General features: G+C 35.9%; 2 protein-coding genes across 3 annotated transcripts in view; one reads left to right on the top strand and one right to left on the bottom strand.

Annotated features, from left to right (window-relative positions):
* Positions 1–19,383, top strand: part of LOC105445276 (decapping and exoribonuclease protein-like) — a 31,572-nt gene extending 12,189 nt beyond the window's left edge. The window contains exons 5-7 of the mRNA XM_030986108.1: positions 15,939–16,083; positions 16,779–16,864; positions 18,038–19,383. Coding sequence (XP_030841968.1) covers positions 15,939–16,083; positions 16,779–16,864; positions 18,038–18,197 — 391 coding nt within the window. The 3' untranslated portion in view covers positions 18,198–19,383. The remainder of the gene's footprint in view (positions 1–15,938; positions 16,084–16,778; positions 16,865–18,037) is intronic.
* Positions 744–14,852, bottom strand: LOC115924208. Of its 2 annotated transcripts, XM_030986106.1 has the most exons (10): positions 14,758–14,852; positions 13,895–14,013; positions 10,423–10,650; positions 9,112–9,254; positions 7,229–7,313; positions 6,689–6,866; positions 5,616–5,812; positions 4,782–4,944; positions 4,243–4,361; positions 744–3,759 (listed from the first exon to the last, which is right to left on the bottom strand). In XM_030986106.1, exons 1-10 carry the CDS (start codon positions 14,825–14,827, stop codon positions 3,445–3,447), a joined length of 1,617 nt encoding a protein of 538 aa, XP_030841966.1. In that variant the 5' UTR covers positions 14,828–14,852; the 3' UTR covers positions 744–3,444. The 2 variants fall into 2 exon arrangements, with proteins under 2 accessions (XP_030841966.1, XP_030841967.1); XM_030986107.1 differs by lacking the exons at positions 13,895–14,013; positions 14,758–14,852 and adding an exon at positions 11,348–12,715.
* Positions 19,384–20,726: the final 1,343 nt, after the last annotated feature.

The raw sequence follows: 20,726 nt of genomic DNA, 5'->3' as shown, positions 1-20,726 counted from the left end.
CGTGCCTGACTAAGCAACATATAATGTATGCAGCCTGAATTCCAGGTATTGTAGTTCATTTATTAATAGCATGATAATGAAATAGCTCGTCTTGGGATCCCCAGGAAAGAAGGTACATGGATTTGAATATCAGTAGTAAACCAATCTATTTAAAGAAACCTTTACACTCTAAGAAATATTGAGTAAAATTTTACTCAAAATGAAGTCGTATGGGCACATGGTCAGAATTGAGTAAAGGTTTTTAATCAACTAGATGGGTAATATTTTACCCATTATTGAGCTTTGTTTTACTCAGTGAATAGTAAAGTGTGTTTTACTCAAATTTCAGGTAATTTTCTTTTTACTAAAATAAGGCCAGAAAACTCCTTTCACAATGCTCCTTGTGGTTTAATTGATGTTTTACATCAAATTTGACCATGTGTCCTTTTTCATATGTGTCATGTGTAAACGTCATTTTAGTCATAAATTAGCAATTCATTATGTAAATCAATTTTTATTTGGTAATGTCATCATGGACCCCAATGTTCCTTTTTACAGGACATATCTATAAACTCTGCTGAAAATGAACTCCAAGGCCAAGACGGAATGATGTTATGTTATGAAATTATGCATATAAATAGAGCCTCAGTTTGCATGAAACTCACAGAAAAGTGGAATATATAATTGTCCAAATTAAAAAAAAAAACATATCTGAAAAAGACTCCATATAACGTTACAAAGCAGGCGGTACCTTAATGCCGGTGTGTAGTTTACAAAAAGATCTTTTAATTTCTTCATCTTATAACAAGAAAGCAAATATTAAAATGCATATCAAAACACAGAACATTAAAAAATCTAAGGAAATTCAGCCTAAAAAAAAAAGAAGGGAGAAAAAAAGAAGCCCAACATTTATTATTGTAGAAACAAGAAGTAAAAGGTAGTTGCATAATTAGAAAAATAAGACACTTTTGTATTTAGCAATTAGAGATAATGATCAGATGATTACAGTCTACCCTCTAAAATTTGACTTCAAAAGAACTTCAATAATCTGCAGAGCAAACAAGAAAAAATGGCTCTTGTTCTTTAACACTTAATACGCTTAGGAAAGAAAAAATACAATTTTTTTTAATCTTCCATTTTTCAAAAATTTTCATATTCAAGCTGATTCTAACAAATTTTCGCAGCATGAAAGAGTATGCAATTTTGTGTCAAAATTGAAGAAGGCTGAAGCATCTGTTCCATGTAATTTCTCATTGTTTTTACAAAAAGAAAAACACTAAAAATGTAGCTGATAGAAACCGTGGTCACTATTATTCTGGCTTTTTCACTAATGCACTCACACCCAATATCCACTCAGAATTAGTAGAATGGCTTCATACCAGTGCCAGTTTATGGGTTTCGCAAAAACCATGATGTTTGCCCCATTTGTGTGAAGTAGTCCTGGCCACATGGGAATGTGAATTTTGTTGTATTGGCATATATATAATTAACAAATACAGAAAATGGCATGTACATAAGCCATAAATTTGGTTCACAATAAAAATCTCAATATATGCTTTTAACATTTTGGCTGCATACAACTATAACAATGAAACATGCCCAGGACAATATGCAACACAAGAAAGCAAATATTAAAATGCATATCAAAACACAGAACATTAAGAAATCTAAGGAAATTCAGCCTAAAAAAAAAAGAAGAGAGAAAAAAAGAAGCCCAACATTTATTATTGTAGAAACAAGAAGTAAAAGGTAGTTGCATAATTAGAAAAATAAGACACTTTTGTATTTAGCATTTAGAGATAATGATCAGATGATTATAGTCTACCCTCTAAAATTTGACTTCAAAAGAACTTCAATAATCTGCAGAGCAAACAAGAAAAAATGGCTCTTGTTCTTTAACACTTAATACGCTTAGGAAAGAAAAAATACAATTTTTTTTAATCTTCCATTTTTCAAAAATTTCATATTCAAGCTGATTCTAACAAATTTTCACAGCATGAAAGAGTGTGCAATTTTGTGTCAAAATTGAAGAAGGCTGAAGCATCTGTTCCATGTAATTTCTCATTGTTTTTACAAGAAGAAAAACACTAAAAATGTAGCTGATAGAAACCGTGGTCACTATTATTTTGGCATTTTCACTAATGCACTCACACCCAATATCCACTCAGAATTAGTAGAATGGCTTCATACCAGTGCCAGTTTATGGGTTTCGCAAAAACCATGATGTTTGCCCCATTTGTGTGAAGTAGTCCTGGCCACATTTTTGTTTGTATTTTGTTGTATTGGCATATATATAATTAACAAATACAGAAAATGGCATGTACGTACATAAGCCATAAATTTGGTTCACAATAAAAATCTCAATATATGCTGTTAACGTTTTGGCTGCATATAACTACAACAATGAAACATGCCCAGGACAATATGCAACACAAGAGTTGCCCTCATATAAAAACCAATGCTAATTCAAAATGTTACAAATTCGAAGAGTTGTTGATTATTTGAGAGAACAATGGAGAGCACATTGCAAGCATCTTTCTGTATGATTGGTTTTTCCAAAGAACATGAATATGATGTTATTAAAATCCTAAGATAACAACAGGAATTGTAAATCTAAAAACTGTGCTGCATTACCAAGTGAATAAAAAAAAACTAAACACTTAGAAAATTTTCATTATAAAGAAAACCAATTTATGAACCCCAAATTATACATATTTTGGAAGAGTAACTTTTCCCGCATCTTCGTCACCATTTAATGTGGAATGTGTTTACGCTTGGTTGAACATGGTGCATTGTTTGCGAACATGTATAATTCGACTTGTGCCAAAAAATCAAAACAACAAAAAAGCAACTCCATCCTGATCAAAGTGGCATAACATTTTAACGAAAAGGTTTTGAGCAAAGTAACTTAGCAAGAGTGCTGTTACACCTATCGACTAAATTCTGTGTAAAGATTAGATTGATCTATCAAGTTATTCTATGAGTGAGCACACATCAAAGAGAAAATGGTCACTTATAGACATAAAAAGGACTATTGATACTCTTGAAAAGTGATCATTGTTTTCTTTGACGTGTGCTCACTCGTGAATGGCTCCACGGATCTATCTCATTTTTTTACACAGAATGTAGTTGTTAGGTGTAAGAACACTTCTTTTAAGTTAATTGCTCAATACTGTTCCGTTAAAAAGTTACACCAGTTTGATATGTGTGGGGTTGTTTTTTGGGGGGTTATTTCAACTACACCCCTACTTTGACACTTTTTACATCTTTTGATCAATGTGCTATGTTCATCCAAGCGTAAACACATACCACACAAAAATGGTACCGAAGATGTGGGAGGAGTTACTCTTTCAAAATATTATAATAGTTTGGGGTTCATAAATCTGTTTTCTTTTTAATGACAATTTTCTAAGTGATCATTTCAATTTCAAAAGGCCTGTTGATAGAACAACACATTCCAAGGCTTTATTTCTGGTTGAAATGGTAATATGCCCTGAAGGCTCTCACTGCACCAGACTCTTGAGCTCCTGGTTTGACATCAAAAGCAATGGTGTCCATCACGACCCACATTGCTCTTGCCTGGCATGGATACTGTAGATCAAAGATCTGAAAGATCTTGTAGCACAAATCTACAGCTGCAACGAGACTCTTCTGCTCAAGAACGTGGTGCTCCAATACAACAAAAGTCTGAGCTGGATTGCAGAAGTGTCCTCCTAGGGCTAGGATGAAAGGTTGGTTCCTCCCATGCGAAGATTTGTATGCCTCTACATTGGTCCCTTCCTGACATGAAAGAAAAGAAAAAAAATTGCCACCATGAAATGTGCATAATAATTGCTTGTAACACACTCTCATATGCTGAAGTACAGTTGAAATGTAATGTTAGGTGCATCAGAAATTATCCAGGGGGTATTATTACTTATTTGACTGACCATTAAATCTAATCTTTAAATATACAGTGACATTGTTATCGACCAACTTAGTTATTCCTGGGTATGGAAAGAAACAATAGTGATATTGTGTCTTGGAAAGTTGCAAAAATAAGTAGAAATATCTCCAGCTAAGGTGCCACATATATCCACAGCCCATTGTGAAATATTTGCCATAGAATGTATCATCCCACAAAATTTGAGAGAAGGGCTATTTCATGTAATGCTTCTCACTTTCACCTTCTTACCCTCTAACCACTTCCCCTTCCCAATCTACCAAAAAAAAAAAACAGTTCTTTTTTGGAATGGCCATGAATCTTCTCATTGCTATAATTACCTTTTGAAAGTCAATGAAATTATCCAAGGCTTCTTGGATGGAAGCTCTTCCTCCCTTTGTTGACTTCTTTCCAGGGAACAAATGCGAGAGAAGGCAAAATGCCAGGTTCATCCTCTCATCTGTATCAATAATATTAAAGAAAATTTCTTTAGACTGATGATACATGTTTATCATATTTTCATGCACTATTTGACTCGGCCTTCATTGTATCCATCGACTTAAAAAAAAATATTTGTGACGACTTTTAATGCTGAAATCTATAAATGAAAAAAAAAAAAAAAATAGATGGAATCACAACTGCACAGTCAAAATTAACCCCTCCCCCCTTCCGATGTATATATGGGTTTGTTATTTGTTCCTTCTTCAAACATAATGTAAATAAGATTTAATCTGAAAACTTGTTTATTTTGGTACAAACTACTCAATCATAGATTTTCTTCATAACACAATAAGAACTACAGAAAAACTTTGGGTGATGGTGAAGCGAGCAGTACAATTATTTGCCAATTTGCTTACTATATCTGTAAACAATATCATACCTTGACTGAAGTCTGTGTCTTTTCTATGCTGAACGTTAAATCTGGCCTTCCACCCTGGGCTTACTCGGTTTGCATATTCTAGGATGCACGCAGACACCACCGGCCACTTTGTATAGAGGTGCTTTCCTCTCCCCGAAAACAGCATTTCGTAGTCTTGCTCAATCTATGAATCAGAAAGATAAAATCTATAGCATGCATATCTCATTGTCTTTTTTTTACGGGTGTATTTTTTTTCTTCTTTTGGCCATGTATTGGCCTGCATAAATTTGACATGAAAATCATAAGAATAGTACAAGTAAAACAAGTCGTGCACAGTCTGCAATGTGATCCAGCAAATACTTGGGTGGGTGAATGCATATTTACAAGATTAGGACTTCAAATTAAATAGATATTGAATAAACTGTATCAAAATTTATCCCAGTCAAATTTGCTTAAATGTAACATTTTGAATCATGGAATTCCTCTGGGAATGAAATCAACAAAAAAAAGATAAAAAAGAAAATATAGATAACATGTCTGGACAATTAATAAAGTGGGTGAAATAAAAAAAAAAAGACCCTAACCTACTTTTCTAACCACTTCACTGGACGATTCTTGAGGAGTTCTTCATACAATGTCATTTTCAGAATGTGTGCAGGTATTTTTTTTGTTTTTGTTGAATGCTCCATGTAGATATAACAGAAAAAGCAGTTATTTTTATGTGTACATGCGTATATCACATACATAGATCTATAACCGACTGTATTAATATCCTTCATCTTGATTTCGTTAGATAAGGGACCTGCTTATTAAACCGTAATGACAGTTAACAAAGGTAATGAAACATTTACTTACCATTCCAGGGGAAAGGAGATGTGGAAACTCATCCAGCACTTCAGCCACACAAGGCTTTTTCCTGGAACTTCCCGGCAGTGTTGAATGTACAAAGTCCTTTCTATATGCTGATGTCAGCTGCATTTTGGCCACAACATCTTTTTGGGGGGTGTTATGACTTTTCAACCATTCAGTGATGACTTTCATGTCTGCAAGATCTGATCAATAATAATGGAACTCTTAAGATATCAATCATTATCAAATCAAGCCCGAGTTAAAATGGATGAACCTCCTGTTCATCCTAGTATTTTTCTAACTTTAAGCTGTATGTTTTATCAGGCAGCATTAAAATTTAATTTGGCTGCTAATTAGTATCAAAGTAAACAAGGTTTTACCAGGTAGTATTTGACTTATTTTTTAATACAGTTAAACCTGATTAGTCGACCTTTCATACGTCAAATATTCGCCCAAGTCAAAGCAATCTTTAAGACCAGATTATGCAAACATGTGTTAATGTATACTCTTCTAGGTTAAATTTCTCCCAAGCAAAACAGATTTCTATGGTCCCAAAAGATTCAACATAGCCAAATTACCTGTAATTGAAAAGAGTGTCACATTACCAGCATTTACTCCCTTCAAGAAGAGCTGATTTTGCTATAACATGCATTTGCCAGACCCCAACCAAAGAAATTAGTACTTCAATGGGACAAAAAGGAAATACAAAATTACATTCAACTCGAAAAATGCAAAGAAAGTCGGATCCCTTTCTCTAAGTTTTGCTATAAACATGCCCATGGCGGCCAAACTATGAAAATTAACACAATCTACATATAACAATGGTTATTTACTACTTAGCTTGAACCCCGGGAACAAATTTTTTGCTACTGGGCAAGTATTTTTTAAGCCTGCTTGACTATCCAAAAGGAGAACCGGAATCAACTGGACCAGTTACACCAGTAAAAATTCAACTGGTAACTCTGGAAATTGGAACAAAATAATACTGTTCCAGTTGAACTGGACCAGTAAAAATTCAACAGGTTGCATTAGACTGTTATATGCTTTGGAAATTATTGGTAACATCTGTAAGTGCATACCATAATTCATCTGAGGAGATGCTAGATCCTCACTGGAAGATGTTGAAGCTATATCCTCAGGACTGCCAACCCCGACTTGCTTCTTGTCTTTCTCCGCTGTTATTCTTCTTAAATACTTGAGTCTATTCTCTATCCTACCACCTGCAGGACATTTGGAGCTTTTGAAGTACCATTCCTCCTTTAAAAAAAAAATCCTGTGCATTAGCATGAATAATGTAACAATTCAAGGAGTAAACTATATAGCCATAACTTCAAATAAATTACTATCTTCAAAGTTCATGAGAAAATATAAAATATTAATCAGGCCATTATCACATTAATAAAGAGCTAGATGAAAGTAACTCACAGACAGAAAATTTGAAACTGAAACTTCCATCATGAAGCACAAGGGAAAATTTAATAATGTGCTTCCTATCACAATATTCTAATGAGTAACAAGAAATTTTTCTTTGGACTAAAAGGACTTTACTGATATGTGCCACAGATGAGTTTTAATTGAAATACTGACACAAAGTCAGTCTCCACAAACTGTCTACTCACATCTCCATTTCCAGCTGGATCTTTCAGGAAGGGGAACTCTGCGATGATTGAGGAGGCCATTGCCCCTTTCATGTCAGGGCCAGGTCTGTTTAGTAAGAGAAATTAACATTACAGTTTAATGTACATGTACTTATGTTAGAAAATACACATGTGGAACAGTGTCTAGAATGAAATTATTGTGGTGTAGTTGAGCTTACTCCAAATCAAAGGATGTGGTTTGAGCTAACCTAATGTGCATGCCCCAATGTTTCGGTGAAACAGTTCTTTTTCTTATTGAATTTCACGAACACCATATTTTCGTTCTCAAAGACACCGTAAATTTCCCAGGTTACTTTGCAGCCACAATACTTTGACGATGAAGAAGTTTGACGAATTTGCAGACGGCAAATTTACCTTTATTTCCTGATTTGTCGAGGCTAATATCGCCCAAAGAGTAAGTAATATGAAAGTTAAATATCTAAATTTAATAATGATATGAAAGAGAAAGGAATTTGATAAATTCTAGATACGATGTTTTGAGATTGAAGTTTGATGTCAAAATTGTTATTTACACAGAGTTATCGTTAATGTGTTCGCTACGCTACATGTATTAGCAAGTGAAGAGTGTCAATTTCATAAACAAAGAGTAAAATTGTCTAGTTTGCTTGATAAGATTAAGCCTACAAAAGTACTGAAATTCTGGTACAAAACAAAGGTTTGATTTGTAGGATTAAGCTATGTCAAATTTGGTACAATGTACAAGATGTATTTTGAAAGCCATTTTGTGTTCTTAGTAGGTTTCATGTATTTAAAAGGGATACAGAACAGACGGAACAAAAGAATGCCTGAGAAAAGGGCTGAATGTTTAAACAGGTTTTATAAATGAATGCTGTTAAGCTGCATTTTGCCTGAGCTTGTATTCAAGATATTTTGGTCAGTCAAGATGTAGGTCGATAGGCAAAGGTCATATTTCATTTCGGTCAGATTTATCTGGAATGAGCTCTGGATAAATTAATTTGGATGTTCTTTTGAGCCACAAAAAGAAACAATGCAGCAGTAATAAAGCATGTCATTTAATGATTAAGAAAAAGCAAAGACCATATGTGAATAGTGGAAATATTGTTATATATAAACCATCCAAGAGGTTTCAAGGTTATTTAGTGCTTTGTTAAGCATGGTTTATTTATTCAGGATTTAGTTTGGTTTAAATACAGTAAAGAGCAAATTAGGTAGTTTGAATGAAAATCATACATTTGAAAGATTATACATTGCATGTGTTTTAAGGAGATTTCGGTATTTCCACAGGACGTTAAATTTCTAGTCAACTAGTTAATTGAATTTCTTAAAACCAAGTGAAGCTTGTGATTTTCTGAATTCTTAAAGAAAACATAATTTTGCTACTATTGACGTATAAATAAGTCACTCATGACAACTGATTATTCCATGAAGCGATATATGTTTATTAGCAGACAAGAAGATGTAAATCTCTGAGTATTGCACTAAACAATGTGTTTTTATTCTCTCTGTTTTCATCTACAGATTGAATGATTTGGAAGGGAGTTCCAGAATAAACTTCCATCCTCCATAGACCATACAATATGCGGTGTTAGCCTTGTTATTTGTTGTCTCACTTGACTCAAGGTTACTAGTAGCAGGTATATTTTAAGCTTGGCAAATATCCTTCAGAGCCCTGTTATACCATACTTTGAAAAATGAGATGCCTGATGAGGGAAAGGAGGATTTTCAAATCAACTGGACATGAGAAAGGGACCTAGTCAGGAAGGTCAAAGTCTTGCTGTAAAGTGAATGTGATTTCTTGCAAAAGAAAGAAGAAGAATGCACAATGCAGACAGAAACAAGGCAATAGCATATGAGCCATTGCAAATACATGTAACATTCATTACCTTAGGCCATGCAAGTTTACAAGGTGCTCTGTACACAAATTACAGACGACACGAGTGTTGTGTGGTGCGCAGACTTTCATTCGAGTTACTTCCTCCAACGTTTTTCTTCCTTCCATGGTTTTCTTTAGAATTTCACCCACATCCTATAAAAAAATCAGAATTGCACGAGTTAAGAAAATGTTGTGTGTGTTTTTTTTTTATTTTTTATCATAATAGTACAGGTGGTATTAAATCTTTTCTGGCACATTTCAACATCTTCCAAAAGCATTTGCTAAAAAGGGATTCTTACAGATACAGTGCATGTATTTTTGATCGATTTTGCATGCATAGTAATAAATGGGATAATCACAGCTCAAAATAACATGCAAAAAATGTGCTACCCAGCAGATAGAGTGTTCTTTGTTTTCAACAGACCTTGGTGATAAAAATAGCAACTGGGAGTCAATTTAATTAAATCTCTGAATTCTAAAGGGACTTACAATTTCAATGTTTTTATTATTGTTCTGAACTTAACATCATAGACAGCGTGGCTCTTAAATACTTTGCTCAGGGACACACAGAGTGGTGGACTTTTATTTCCACATAAAAAAGAATAGATCTGATTGAAAGCTTTCGTTAACGCCATGTGGTAAGCCTTAGGGAAAAGGCCGTTGATATACATGTATCTTTCTTCAAGGGACCCACTTATAGGGCAATTAGAGGAATAAAGGAAAGGAAGTGAATGCAATGGAATTTGAATTTAGAAACACAAACACAAGACTTGTTTTTTAGCTTTCAATTTGATACGTTTTTAGCTTTTTGTTTTGGTGTTGAAAACACTGAAAAATGAAATGAAATGGAAAGAGGAAAAATAGAAAAAGATCAAGATCAGAAAATTTGTGACCAGTTCACAAATTCGAAGAGTTTAGTTCTGAAAAGAACTGTTGGTATTCCTTGTTGAGTTTATTTCTGTAAAGAACGGTTGGTTTCTTGAAAGGGTTAACTATAGTATTTGTAACTATAGTATTATTTCAATAAAAGGAGATATCGACTCGACATGTTTCGAACAGTATGCTCTATTCGTCGTCAGGAGTATAACTCAAAGAATCATTCAGTGCAACTGGCTTTTTATGCAGTGGGAACCGCACAAATGGGTCCGGCGCTAGCGGAATTGTGATTGTTTAACGAAAGCTTTCAATTGTGAATACTCACTCACCATGAAAACCTAGAGAACATTTAGAATAGCCATGATATAAATACACGTAAATAATATAATATGGCCTAATTATTTAGACTGAATGAATTACAATTTTTTTTTAAATGTGAACTTACGTATCTTACTGCTTTCTGGCGCTTGAGTGGTGGCGTGTCACTGCTGCTGTTCAAATCATTGACTACTGATGAGCATGAATCTTCATCTACTGCAATAGTTGAAGCCTGAGAAAGGTCGAAAGGAACTGATTCCACATCTGATATCATGAAATCATCAGACAGCTCGGGTGACTCCCAGCCCATCTGCATGCCTGTCAGTACAGATTCTGCAGAATCGTTTGCTTTATCCTGAAAGGATGAAAATACACAGTCTGTCAAAAGGTTTCTGCAATTCAACATTTAAATTATTATCTCGATTTTTCACATCATTTTACTTGAAATCAAAATTATTGAAATGTACTTGTAATGTATGTCTATTCTCCTTTGAAAAGATGCTTCTGATTGTACTAGTTCAAATAGCTATAAAATTAAACATTATGGAATGTGTAAGACAACTGAATTACGGTACCATGTCAAAAGTAAAAATTAGTGTTCACTGTCGATGGCAAATTTCTTAATTTGTTTTAGGATAGATAGAGTGTAATTGATCTTGTCATATTGAAGTGGTTCTGCATGAGTGCCAACATTGTATCCTAAAGATAATTAAACACTTTTGAACTAATAGTGTTTACATTTAAGGTGTTTTATACCTTCCATTATTTGAGATTCATTACTGATGGTGTATTGTTTGAAATGGAAATGAACTGACATTCCTATTATATGAATGTATAATGATGCATAGAAGTGCTACAGTAAACAGAGATATGGATGATCAAAGTTAAATTACAAAAATGTCTTTGAGGGGTTTACTTTGCTCCTTCTAAATATTCAGTTCTATGTAAAGGCCATTATTAAGAAAAAAAAATGTACATACACATTTATTCGTTGAAAGAAAGTACATAAGTTTGAACGGGTATTGAGGAATTGAAACTACAGTGTATTGTACCTGTAAGTCACTTTTGGCTCTGAGTTAACTTTGATGCAGTTATGACAGCATGTATCGGGTAGGAATGTACCACCGATGATCTGCAATACCATGACTCTTCACTGCATGAACAGGTCTGTGTTCAAACAGGTTTTCAGGATCAACCAACTGCAGTGTAGCCAACTCATCTTCTGATGCAACATAGGCTTGAAAGTGACCATGAAAGTAATTTGTCTTCCATGGTTGGATCATCAAATATAGTCTATCCTGCTTTCTCATAAGACAATCAATTCTTGAGAAAGATGGTAGTTCACCACACCAGTCAGTTAGCAACATTATATTAGGTCTGTATGTGTATCCATAAAATGTTACTTTATCACACAATTCTAGTACAGCATCAGGTTCACAGCTCAACAGCTGACATACTTCTGCCTCACTATCAAGATCACACACTTTAACAAATTCTGAACTGTGGATGCATACACATTCGCTGTTGATGTTTTCTTTCTTGAGCATTCTGAATGCTTGATCTTCCTGGTGTTTACGTGCAATTGTTTTGGCAATGTTCTTGTAGTTATTGCAAGTTTTTGCCCACCTTTTCAAAGGCTTGTGCTTTCCTTCTTGCCTCATACAAGCATACTGTGACAAAGGACCTAGCTCTCTCATTGCTCGGGGATAGTGGAGAAGATTGTGATGCTTGGGGAGGAGATGGTTATCAGGAAATAGTTGCAAATACAACTGATGATGCTCACTAATCCTTGACTGCAAGTAGTAGGTAACAGCAATGCTAATGTTTGGTGCTATGACCAGCTGGAAGATTTCCAGAAGAATTGTGAACAACCTCCAGTATTCACACCCTTCTTCAACTTTATCTCCCACAATCAGAGGTATGAATTCAACAAGACAGCTCATCTGTGATGCCTTTTGACCACTTGCTCCAAATGGGTTGTTAAGGTGACTTTGAAGGATGAGGCTGGGCTTGTTTGCGTGTTCTGTTACGCCGTAGCTGAATGACCGAATACGACTGTTTAGTTCATCAAGGCTAAATCTGCCCTGTTGTATGAGCTCAGACAGGACAAGTTTCATCTCAAATGGAAGTAACCCTTCTAGGAAATCGTGCATCAGGTCAGGAGCATAGTTTTGTGATACGTGGTAATAGCTCAGTGAATTGAGAGCACATGATCTCCGGAGTCCTGTTTGGGATACATCTTTTAAACTGATATCATAATCAACGTTTTCTTTAGTACGAAGTAACCTTTCATCAACAACTACCTGTTTTCTGCATATTGCCTTAAGTGCCTTGCAGAACCTGCAATAGTAGTTTGCACTAAAACTTCCAGCAAAGCCAAGTATGGTATTGAGAGCCAAGTTATCACCGACTGCCTGGAGAAGTCTGAGACGAATGGTGCCGTTGAATCCATCTGGACTATCTATATGAAGACCTTCGGTAAAGAGAACTTCAAGATCATCAGAAATACGCTGCAGAACAGCATTAACACCATATTTGGACACAAGAGAAGATTTTGCTAAAGCGACCAAAAGTACATTTTCAAGCTTAGCTTGATATTTCTTGGGCAAAGAAGCAACAGTTAAATAGACTCCAAGAAGTTTGTGTTTCCCTTTCTTTGAACCGAGGGGATTTGCTGTCTCGAAGTCATCATTATAGAGTAACAATTCAATATCCAAACAGTTTTGTTTCCCTTCAAAAGTCCTATAATATGATCCATCTCTATAAGTCTGAAGAACTTCTTTCTCACCAGCACTGTCTTTTTCTTGACTGATGACCGACATATAGCCTGGTTGTTCCAACAACACTTTTAGACTGTCTCCTATTGGCACATACTGAAAAGTTTCATCAACTTGTTTTTGCTCAGTCCTTCCAGTACGCACATTCAAACATTCTCTGTATGCTTTGCCCAAAACAATTTCTTCTGGCTCAATAAGAACTTTACATTCGTGGGCATATTGGTTTTGCTTGTGGACAGTAGATAAACTGAAATAATCAAATGGATCTTTCACCATGTGGAGGACTGACTGTAGACTGTCAATTTTATCATCTGACGGTTTGATATCATGAGCTATGTCCTCAATGACGGGGGCTGACACTTGTAGAACTGCTTCATTTACATTCCTGAGCAGCTCCCGTGTGTCACAAATGATGCCTTGCACAGTAGATGATGGCAGGGAAGAGCTTTTAAGTTTTGCTACATATTCAGAAACAGAATGTTTGATATTTGCTGATATTTCCTCGTTGGGTTTTTCATTTGGCAGCACTTCTGACTGATCTGATACACTTTCATCATCAGAAACAGCATTTCCATGAGAATCTTCATCACTGACATTTTGTGCAATGGAATCATGATATTGTAAGTGCCGCTTGTAGCTATAACCATGATAAAATGTTTTAAAACATTCTTGCACATGACACACAAGTTTTGTTCTGGTCTTCGTATTGATGTTATGGATCTTTAAATGGTTCCATAGATCCCCACTTTTTTCAAATGATTTCACACATTTGCAACACGAAAACATTTTCTTTCCAGGAATATCTTATGGCTGCTTACTAACCTTTCTCTTCCAGTTATCAAAACGGTCAATGAATTTAAGTCTTGGACCCAACTGCGGGATCACGTCCTTCACAAGACTTGCATCAAGCAGCTTGAATGCTGATGAGTCAATGCCACAATCTAAATGGAAAGAAAAAGATATGGTAAATTCCACTTTTTGTAAAAAATTATCAATTATCAATACAACGATGATTAACTAGGTGTGATTCAATCCATACAGAATACATGACAATCGCATTTTTACTTCAGTTATTTCTATCTAGGGTCTATATCTAAGTTAGATGTAGACCCCTCGGCTCTATACATTGTAGGATCTAGCTTTGTTCTTCATGATTTGAGTCAAATAAAAAACAAAAACAAAAAACACCTGTAGGAAAAAAAATAAATAAAGAGGATTTATCTTTGTTATATTTTGTTTGGTATAAACAATTCTCCCTATCTCATATCATTTCGGGCAAACTCAGAATTCGGAAGTCTTCCGAATTCGGCAGTCTTTTAATTATCATACATACATGTAGGCCTAGACTCTAAGTTAGAGTCTAGTCAGTAGCCTAGAATCTAGATCAGATGGAGTAAATATATAAATGCTATACAATGTTGATTCAAGATCAAAGAAAAAGCTGTACTGCTGTAGACCTAGTTTTAACTTAGACACAGCATGCACAGACCAAAATCAGGTACCAGCTAGGAGACAGGACCGCACGCGACCACGGCCGGCTCAGCCCGGGGCTGCGCCACCCAGTACAACGGCTGTGCGTTCGAGCTGCAATACCCAGTGCCCGATCAGACAGTACCAAAAAAAAAAATCATGTTGAAGAATTAGAAAGAAATATATACTCTGGTCTACTGGTAATGCATACTTACTTCTAAAATTGACGATTTGGTCGGTCAGCTCCCATTTCCTCAACAACGAAGCAACTTTGTCGTCCGCCATTTCACCGCTGTGTATCTTTGTAGGGCCAGGGGCAGGGCCTTTAGTATATACCGTACTATGCATGTATTATGCACACATGTTTTTTATCCTATGCGGCCGCGTGCTGTGCAGGGCTTTTCGTGGAGGCAGTGTAAATCTGGGAGTGCAATTTACTCAGAGTTAAGTAAAATTTAATGCCACTGGAGCAAACTTTACTCATCAAGAATGAGCAAAACTAAAAATAGACAAAAATTGGAGCAAACTTTACTCAACAAGAATGAGCAAAACTTAAAAAGGAAAAAAAAAGAGTAAATAGTCAGAGTTTGCTCAATATAGGAGACTTGTACGTTGTAAAAAGTACATTATTGCTCAATATTGAGCACTCTTGTGTTTACCTCGGCGATATTTTACCCCATGGATTTAGAGTGTACATAAAGTTGAGCGGGTTCTTATTATGAAACACAATGGCCCGAATTCACAAAGCAAGGTTTGAGCTCAGACCAAGGTTTGAGCTCAAACCTCCTTTTGTTTAGCCAAACCTCCTTTTAATAACAAAAGGAGGTTTGGCGAAACAAAAGGAGGTTTGAGCTCAAACCTTGGTCTGAGCTCAACCTTGATTTGTGAATTCGGGCCAATAAGTTTGAATTGTCTCTGGATAATTTGACAATAATTATGTACAACTGCCGTCACCAGTTGCAGTGTTTGTACAGGGGTCCTGAGATGGGCCCCTGGACCTTATCCTTAAAGAGAGGCGTGGTTCCCAAGACAACTCTTCGTTCTATAAATTCGTCCTTTGGAGAGAGTGTGTGTGGGCGAGAGAATTGATTTCCAACGAAATAAACCAATAGGGGCGGTGCAAATTTCAAGGATTGATTAAATATTTCTATCATTCAAGATGGCTCTCTTGAGGAGCGTCCGAGGGCTTCTCCACAGGACCTCCAAGAAGGTATTCGCTTTTTGGGTCTTAAGGGTAAAAATCAAGAGATTTCCAGATCGGTCGCGCAAAGAAAATTTGAAAACAATTTTTTTAAAAACTAAAATGTTCTCGGATTGCTGTGGTAAAAATTAAAATTTATCTTATTTAACCCTCCAACTTTCTCTCTTTATTGATTGTTATATTTCCTTACGGCAGTATGAAGGCCTTAGCATGGTGGGCATCAAATGTGATTGCGGGCATTCCAGAAATCTGCTGTGGGTTGCGAAACGACAAAAAAAATACCATCAAGAAAATAGAACCCATAAAAACCTCCGATCTGGCGACGTCTGGATATACTGAGGTGATTTTATTGATATTATTTATATATTTTTTTAATTGACTGTCGGCTTGTACTCGATCGAGAGAGGCGAATTTTCTGAAATGACTAGTTGAGCACGAGTGGAGTGGGGGGGGGGGGGGCAAGACGTCCTAAACTGGGTAGGTATCATCATAGCAATCCTATTATTGTAACAATGAATACTGGTTAAGGTAACAAGGGTAACATTGAGGGAATAACTTTATTTTATAGAGCTAGATATATTTTGTTTCTATAGCTAAGAGATTCGAGTCATGTGTTTGTGTAATTGTCCCATTTGTTCATAATCATATATGATTGCATAGCTTTTCAGTATTTGTTATATTCAGCAAGATTTAGGTTTCTTTGATTTCAAAGTATCATAACATATTAAAATCCAACACTATGTTTTGGAATACAATTCGTGAAGTGTACAAAAAGTACTACTCTCTCATCAGTACGCCTACCCAACATCGTACTTGAGGAATGAGTTGTAGGCAAAGTCTGAATGTTTATAATTTGTCCAGTAAATGATAATTGATCACCAATAATTATGTGCAATCTGTTCTACTTATACTAATTTGTATCTTTTTTTTAGAGAACAAAATTTGAGGAGTGTACGTGTGCCGACCAAGATTTGTGTGCTGACCAACATTTCAAAAAAGTTGACACCACTAACTTCCTTGATTTATTTTTTGTAGAACCGTTGGGATCCTGAAGTTTGCATCCGAAAAATGGAGTCTCTGCTTTCTCAGATAAAAGAACTGGTACCAGAAGATGATCCAAAGTAAGGGCTTACTTTGAATCACCGGGTCATTGCGTCCGGTCGGGAGGTCGCGTTACATGGACCAGACCATTTGATGAGATAGGTTTATTTCCTTAACAGTACCCCGACATTTCATGAATGAAGGGGAATGTTTTCACCAAAGGTTGGGTAACGCGACCACCCGACCCGATGCGATGACCCAATGATTCGAAGTAAGCCAAAGTAAGCCTTCATTGGGGGGGGGGGGGGGGGTCTGTGGGGGTGTCGTTAACATAATTATTAGTTAACTCTAGTGTTCATGATTCGAATCCCAACCTTCCACTAATGTCTTTTGGCAAGACATGTCGCGGTATAACGTGGTCAATTACTTGACTCTCAATCCTGGTATTTAGGATTCGAATGGCAAGAGGCTTCCTTGAGTTTAACAAACTTACTATTGGCTTTGCCTTTCAAGACGACTACCCCCCCCCCCCCCGACTTTCAACCCTGGACAACTCCCCCCCCCCCCCCCCGCCAACCTATAACTGTTGACACATAATTATCTGGGGGTAATCCCAGTAGACCGTCAGCTCCCGAGACGATCAAAACAAGGAACTAACTTAAAATGAAGATAGAAAAAAGTTGGCCTAGTGGGACGTCGGTCTATAATAGCGAAACCAATTATCTTCATAGAAAAAAGCTTTTCACCCTTTCGCGGCAAGGGACTGACCGAGGTTTGTTAACCTGGCATTTTTGTTGTGGGGGGGGGGGGGTAATAGTTGACACATAAATTCACAAATGCACTGAGTGACACACACTGACGTAGGGAAGAGGGGGGGGGGTCGGGGAATTGCTAAGGTCTTGACCACTTAGTTCCTTAAAAGAATTTTTTTTATCCTCTCTAATGGATTAACAGAGGGTGTCATATGGCCCACATGTGCCCCCTGGCTGCGCCCATGACCAGGGAACTTATATCAGTGAAGGATACATGGAGCACAGGGATATGTAGAATAAAATAACTATTCCCCCGTTCCTCAATTATCATCAGTTGTTGATTATGGGGGGGGGGGGGGGTAGTGAACACGGATTAGCATATCTGGCGACCAGCAGAGATCATCCTTTTCAAGTTTCATACTAGCCTTCATTATACAACAAAAAAACATTCCGATGTCGTCATTCTCTCACTATCTTTCAACCTCCTCCTCTCTTTCTCAGTTCTATCAAGCAGGCCGTTCTCATAATCAGGCCTGTAGACGGGGGCCCAGGAGTGGAAGATCGCATGCGGAACCGAACATTCGAAATCCGGGAGCGGCTTGAGGAAGATCGGTTTGTAGAGGAACACGAACTCCGGTGCATCTTCGAGGGCAATGAATAATAAGAGGAGTTAAAATATAGATATAACTCGTATCACTTTCTTTGAGCCTAATCCAACAAAATATACAAATAGAAAATAGATAATTTAGGGCTACCGTAAAACCTGAGTTTAAAGACCACCCAAGGGGGATACGAAAAGTGCTCTTTATAGGCAGATGGTCTTTGTGTTCAAGTTCCATTTGTAGACGTTTTTTCAATGATTAGTATTGCATAGGAAATGCATGATGAATGAAGTCTTATATAAAGTTAAATGTAGGTTTTACAAACAGGTAGTCTAACTGTACAGGATGTCGCTAGGGCAGATTTTACTGCACATGGCAAAAGAAAAATAGAAAGAAAGAACTAAAAGGGCTCGCGAAGTCGCAACTCAGAACGTTCAACATTATTGTATTGATAAGAACTTTCAGATCGTCACTCGACGAATCTACGCTTTTTGTCGTTGTAGATATGTGTAGAAACATTACTATGAAAATTCTTTTGCTGTTTATTTTTTCTTCTTCATATAGAGCTGTAATTATGCACGAAATAAATGCGTTTTCGTATATCTAATACAAGGCAGGCATGCAGTTACCCATTCCCTGAAATAACTGACTATTTTGTGATCGTTGAATTTGATACATTTTTGGATGTAACATTTACTTATAACAATATTATGCTTTGAACTAAAGTCTTCTGTACTAATACGTTTAAAATCAGTCAATGAAATTGCCATAATGAACTACAATAATAGTTAGTGCACACGTGAATACCGTATTATGAGAAAAATTGCGTAAATTATTATAGAATTAAATGTCAACAGTCATGGTATTTTTTTCTTAGAGTAGTGTTTCGTAGCTTTTAAGATTGTCATATTTCTGTTGTTTCTGTATTAAAAAAAACCTCATATCATAAAGAGGTATACACGTATGCTTTCCGTATACAATTCAATTCAAGGTTTATTAAAATATATCTTCGCAGCCGTTGATCGCTGGATTTTGATATAGTTCACAGATAAAAGTATATACAAGTATTGGATGTTTTATCATTTTTCAAAACATTATGCTAAAGTTATCATGAATTTGTGACCTTTTGTTTCGTACTTTCATCCTAATACAATTTTCTGATCGTCGTTTTGACACATATTTGCATGTTACATTAATTTATAGAAAATGCTTTTAACTAAAGTCATACGTAATAATTAACTACCATACTTGAACATGTAACTTTATTTTTGAAAATCATATTGTAACTGTTACGTACAGTATATGGAAATAATTATACTCAGAACTTATATTTCATTGCTTTTAATAACTCATTAAAAAATTGTACTTGCAAAAAAAAAAATCTGTATACGAGAGAACTTGATACCGAACAACCTAATTAGCAGTCATATGAGTTTGTTTCATAGTAATGAAACAAAATGGTATACCATGGGTAATGTCTGCACTATCATCTTCCTGAAAGAGACGTAGTTATCCTTATACCCTAAGATTGCCAGGTAATACTTTTAGACACCTGAGTCGGGAAGGCTAAGTTAACACCTTGTCAAATGAAGTGACCACTGAGCTATGGTCGCGGACCCAGGACTTCTCGAATGATAATCAGTTAAAGCCTTCCACAACATACCACAGTGCCCTCCCATTAGAATAGGGTTTCTTTAGATTGTAACTCCTCTAAAAGCATTGCCCTAAACCGAAGCAGAGAAGAAAACCATCAGGAAACTTTTGACAAATGAGACATTAATAATTGAAAAAGAATTGTGAATCTTTCAGAGTTGAAGTCCCTGCGAAATGTCAATTCGATCATATAACTCCCCGTTTTGGCGGTGTAGCCTACATAAAATTCCTCTAGATATCCCCTTATTTATGTTACGCGTTATAGGTGAAAGTTTTCTTTTACATTCCCTCCAGTATATAGGCCTATACCATTCTTTTAGATAGATAGATAAATAGATAGATAAATGGTATTTATTGATTCATTTCCATGTATCGCAGTTACAATTAACTGAATGGCGCATGAATAAAACATTGATTGTAAAGACAATTATACATTTCAAGAGATATCACAATAAAAAGTAACTGAATTGCACATGAGTAAATTGCTGGAAAAAGCAAGTATACATTTCAAGATATCACACGACAATCTGCATAACTATGAAGAGCTTGTATATGTATACTATATACTATTAATCTTATAAAATATTTCAATTAAACAATTTGAGTTAAAAATGAAAGAGAGATAAAAAGATTCAGAGAGATGGGGAAAACAGGAGAGAGAGTGAGAGAGAGAGAGAGCGAGAGAGAGAGAGAGGGGGGGGGGGGGGTGCTGAAATAGAAAACAACTATGTACATGCTGATAAAATTCAAAGATACATTGCAAAACAAATATGAATATTATAAGGTGAACATTAGAAATATATAAATATAAATAAAAATATGAATCGCATACTTCATGTCATAAAACAATACATTGACTAACTTTGTAAAAAATCAGATCTCAGATTTATGAATTAATTATATACTAAGGAATATTCTAGCACATTCCAGTAAAG

This window comes from Strongylocentrotus purpuratus, unplaced genomic scaffold, assembly GCF_000002235.5.
Source record: "Strongylocentrotus purpuratus isolate Spur 01 unplaced genomic scaffold, Spur_5.0 spur5_scaffold_15, whole genome shotgun sequence".
Lineage (NCBI taxonomy): Eukaryota > Metazoa > Echinodermata > Echinoidea > Camarodonta > Strongylocentrotidae > Strongylocentrotus > Strongylocentrotus purpuratus.
Note: the sequence above shows the minus strand (reverse complement) of the source record. Positions and strands in the feature narration are given on the sequence as shown.